Source organism: Garra rufa, unplaced genomic scaffold, assembly GCF_049309525.1.
Source record: "Garra rufa unplaced genomic scaffold, GarRuf1.0 hap1_unplaced_242, whole genome shotgun sequence".
Taxonomy (NCBI): domain Eukaryota; kingdom Metazoa; phylum Chordata; class Actinopteri; order Cypriniformes; family Cyprinidae; genus Garra; species Garra rufa.
In genome coordinates, this window is record NW_027394517.1 from 1 (window position 1) to 5,352 (window position 5,352).

A 5,352-nucleotide genomic window follows, 5' to 3' on the forward strand; every position below is an offset into this window, starting at 1 on the left:
ATTATTTAAATTGCATTATTATTAATAATTATATATATTTTCAAATTTCAATAATCATTTTCAACATCAAAAGTCCTGAAAAAAAATCACAATCAATATAGTGAAAATAAAATGTAAAATTTAACTAAACTGGAAAAATTATTCATTTTTAAAAGTATTTAAAGATTTTTGAAATGTTAATATTTTTATTTTAAGATTTAACTATAACAACCCTGCAAGACAGAGGCTGAAAAATTATTTATATGTAAACCATTTATCTATAAACATATCTGTGACCCTGGACAACAAAACTAGTCTTAAGTAGCACGGGTATGTTTGTAGCAATAGCCAAAAATACATTGTATGGGTCAAAATTAAACATTTTTCTTTTATGCCATAAATCATTAGGATAATAAGTAAAGATCATGTTCTATGTAAATATTTTGTAAATTTCCTACAGTGAATATATGTTAAAAATTAATTAAGAGATTACAGATTTCAAATAGTTGTATCTTGGCCAAATATTGTCCTATCCTAACAAACCATACTTCAATAGAAAGCTTATTTATTAATTTATGTCTGGTTCATAAATGTGGTCCAGAGTCACATTTATACTCTCTGTATTACTTTTTTGTACTTTCATTTAAGCATGCATGTTTCATTTCCATTCCACATTAATATGTCCATTATCATGTTGCATGTGAGAATTACGTTGGATTATTTCCATCAACATCATTTTCTTTTCTGGTTTATCATAACCATAGGAGTGCCATCACTGAACCTCCCAAAGGCACAAAGATCTATAAGGACAGCTGGAACTTTGGCTTGTATTTGGATGAACTGAATGCTTCTGTTTCAGCTGAAATCTTTAAATACAAAAGCTGGATCCAGTACTATTATAACTGGGCAGGATTTAAAGGCTACAATCTGGTCATTCGGGTAAATCATATACTTTACAGCCAAACTGCTGGTGGATTTCACACTTACAGCAGCTTCATGCACAGACAAACCCATAAACAGATGGAATAAACTCTAACACTGAGTGTTTCTCCATCAGATCATTGAGACGGACGATGACTTTGAGCCTTTGAAAGGAGGTTATAACTATCTGGTGGACTTTCTGGATCTTTCTTTCCCAAACGTGCGTCCGGAGAGAGAACATGCGTATGAGGAGGTACGGACTGAGCAGGATGAGATACATGCTGAAGTCTAATACAAATTAATAAATAAAATGTGTGTGTTTTAGATCAAGAACCGAGTCAATGTGATGAGACACGTGGTTTTGAACGGACGGCTGTGGGACGACCTGTACATCGGCTTCAACAACAAAATGAGTCGAGATCCGGATGTTTACCACCACAAGTAAAATACACTCAAAAAACATCCTCACAATAAGAAACAGTTATCACCTTACTTACCCAGTTGATTGATTACAGATAATTGCAAACATTTTTTGTATCACAAGTTTTCTAAAATGTTTAATGCCATTATTTAATGAAATATTCGCTAATTTGCATATATTTCTAGTACAAAAATCTAAACACTGGATGAAGTCAGTTTCAAAATTCTTGTTTATTTTTTTTTATTTTTTTACATATTAGAGTTAAATGTTTTTACAGAGGGAATTTGGGGTATCTCATTTTGTCATGACATAATTCAGAAAAAAACAGTCAGGAAACACTATATGTATAAAATCAAGCAAATTATTTATGAACAAATCCCTCTGTAAAAACCTTTAGGATGTAGACAGGGATACAAATGTAAAGTTTGGTGTGTGTCAGTGCTACTGAAGTGGAGATTTATGGCTCATAAATCTCATTTTGAGAAAACAGCCTTTAAAAATGTGCATTGTATTTGAAATCTATTGACACAAATAGATAAAGTGCTATAAAATAAACACTTTTTTGCCTGCAGTGTCTCCCCTTAACTATGCAAAATCATGCCACATCTTGTTTATTAAGACAAAAATATTATTTTGCATTTGCAGTTTTTTACTACTATAATTTTAGTATGTCAATTTGAACCTTATTTAGTTTCAGTTAATATTATTTTGTTGATGAGTCATGCATGTAATGATCTAATGATGGATAAACCTGCAGCTAAAAAGTCATAGCCATTTAAGCATTCATAATTCTGAGTTAATTGCTTGTCAAAAACAGTCTGCACAATAGCGATCAGGATGAAGTCACAAACACTTACAATCTGAGCCAATATAAACTGGCACAGCTGGGTAACTTGGGAAAAACTTTTACGTCAAAATCACAAGAAATTTAAGTCATGACAATGAGAAAACAACCTTAATTTTGACAAGATCACAAGAAAATCAAAGACAAGAAAGTCGGGATAATGAGAAAACTTACTTCAAGTCGAGATCATGAGAAAATTAAGTCAAAAAATTGAGAAAACAACATCCAGATCAAAATCACAAGACAACTTATGTTGAAATTGCAATAAAAACTTAGAGAACTTTTGTTATGTCATGATCATGATCAAGAGATTTAAGTTGTGATAAGGAAAAAACTTTTGTCTTAATTTCCTTATGACAAGAAAATTAAGTTGTGATAACAAGAAAATGTATTTCGAGATAATGAGAAAATTAAGTTGTGATAAAAAACATTAAGCTGTGATTACAAGAAAATAACTCGTTATTTTGTGATCACGAGAAAATTAAGTCGTGATCAAAAGAACACAGCTTTTATTATTTCGGGATCACAAGAAAATTATGTCACGATTACTAGCAAACAACTACTGTTATGTTGAGATTACAAGAAAATTTAATTTCGACAGGTTATGTCGAGATAACCTGAAAACTTTTGTCAAGATCACAATATAACTTTCAGAATTTCAAGATCACAAATCAATTAAGTTGTGATAATTAGAAAGCAACTTTTGTTGTCGGGATCACAATAAAATTAAGTCACGATCTCAAGAAAGCAACTTTTGTTATATCGGGATCATGAGAAATTTAAGTCGCGATTACGCGAGAAAATTAAGTTGTGATAACGAGAAATTTTTCATTTTGTTCGAGATCACAAGAAAATTAAATTGTGGTCACAAGAAAAACAACTTTCGTTATGTCGGGATCACAAGAAAACAACTTCTGTCAAAATAAGATGTTGAGATCACAAGTTAACTTTCGTCAAGATGATGAGAAAATTAAGTCATGATAACGAGAAAGCTTTCACAAGAAAAATAAATCATAATCACAAGAAAACAACTTTCGTTATGTCGGGATCAAAAGAAATTCAATTGTGATCACAAGAAAACAACTTTCGTTATGTCAGATCACAAGAAAATTAAGTTGTGATCACAACAAAATAACTTTTGTTCCCGGGATCACAAGAAAATTAAGTTGTGATCACAAGAAAACTTACGTTGTCGGGATCATGAGAAAACTAAGTCACGATCACTAAAAATAAATTTTCATTATGTCCAGATGACAAAAATTTTTTAATTGTGATCACCAGAAAACAGCTTTTATTATGTCAGGTTTTTTTCAGCTTTACTTTAATTAATGATAACTATTTTTAACATGCAGATTCATAAAGTATGTTTTTAGCTACTGAAATCAGATATACTTTTCAAATTCATGTCGCATTCATGTGTATTTTTATTGGCAGATTCTGGAATCATTTTCAGACAGAAGGGCCATTTTTTATATTTTCTCTTTATATTTTTCTTTCAGTTTTAGTTTTAGTCAATTTAATACGATGATTATATTTTTAAAAGCCTTTAATCTAATTTTCAAGTTTTTCATATTTGTTTTAAAAAATTTCACCTAACATTTGTATTTTATTTAAACCAGCTTTGTTTTTTAATATTTTTAGTTGGCAATAACAACACATTTCAGGTCAGACGTCGCATTCAGACCAATTTTATAAATTTACCATGATATTTCTGGAAAAGAATATGATGGTTTTAACAAAAAAACACGACACAGATTCATAAAGTATGTTTTTTGCTATGGAATTCAGATGTTCTTTGCAGACTGATGTCACATTCATGTGTATTCTGTCTATAATTTCTGTTGTTGTTTTTTTGGCAGGTTCTGGAATCACTTTCAGACAGAACTGCCTCTATCAGCACCAGACTGGGATCGTTTCCTTCAGATTGCACGTGAAACGGACGTGCCACAAGAAAGCAGTAACGGCTGCGCTCTGTCTTAAAACACACACACCTACACGGTTATCGGTGTCTGATCACAACACTGGTTTTGAGGGTCTGAAAGGTTTGATTCTGATACTGCTCTTCTGCCTTAATAATATTCTGTAGAGAAAAGGAAAACACTACCTGAACAAACTTAGCACAGCTGAAGGTTACATTGTATGATGTTTCTATTCTGTGCTTTTTATAATGATTTATAATGATTGTTTTTCCTGGAATCCGCTTTTCTGTAGTTAATTTCTTATTTATGAAATGTATTTGGGATTTGAATTTATTCATTTCATTTTTGATTGTTGCTATTGGTATTTAAGAAACACTAATGAGAAACTGATCACTTTATAATCAACTACTTGAATTATTTAAACAAAAATTATGTAAAAATTAATTGTGCAAATAAATGCTTTTAGAAATGCTGTACTTTTCAATAAAATCAAATATGAAGGGTCTGGGACCACACTGAAAATCTATGATTTAAACATCTCAATAAAAAAAGATATAAAATGAAAAAAAAAAAAAAAAAATTCAGATTTTTCTATTCAACTTTTTATAATTTGTAATGAACACAAAATGTCACTTTCATTGACAAAAATAATTTTGAACATTTAGTTTAGTAGATTTTAAATTCCTGATTGTGAAATGAAATGTATTTGAGATTTTTATTTATTTTATTTTATTTTTTAAGAAACACTGGAATGAGAAACTGAAACTGTTTTTTACACGACCATTGAGGAATTTTAACCAAAGTATGTTATAGAGTTCTCATTAAGACCCTAAAGAATCATATCAACTGGAAAATTGGCATCCGATGACCCCTTTAAACGAACCAATAAAAAAAAATATCTCTGATTAGGTAGTCGGAATACAAAAGGTAGCCTACATTTCTCTATAAAAGGCACAGAAATACAGTACAGACCAAAAGTTTGGACACACCTTCTCATTCAGGTGTGTCCAAACTTTTGGTCTGTACTGTATATGTTTTATTGCATGTTGCATTTATACTGGCCAAAATAAGCTTTCACACAGGCGTTGTGTGTAACATAACTTTTGAGGATTTCTTAGCTATCTGTGCCTCACAAAGCATAAAGAAATCCACAGAATGCTTGAAAGGTAGCCTATATTAAAGGGGGTCATCGGATGCAAAAACATTGCTGTTAACATTACTTTCGTTTTTGAATGGAAAGCACCGATCCTGATCTACATATGCATCTA

At 30.8% G+C, this 5,352-nt stretch overlaps 1 protein-coding gene across 1 annotated transcript; it reads left to right on the forward strand.

Annotated features, from left to right (window-relative positions):
- Positions 1 to 743: 743 nt before the first annotated feature.
- LOC141317016 (cytidine monophosphate-N-acetylneuraminic acid hydroxylase-like) lies at positions 744 to 4,614 on the forward strand (the record flags this gene model as incomplete). Its single annotated transcript, XM_073832879.1, has 4 exons — positions 744 to 918; positions 1,037 to 1,153; positions 1,226 to 1,341; positions 4,025 to 4,614. Coding segments are annotated over 4 exons (529 nt in total), but the record flags the coding sequence as incomplete, so codon positions are not given.
- Between the last annotated feature and the right edge of the window lie 738 nt (positions 4,615 to 5,352).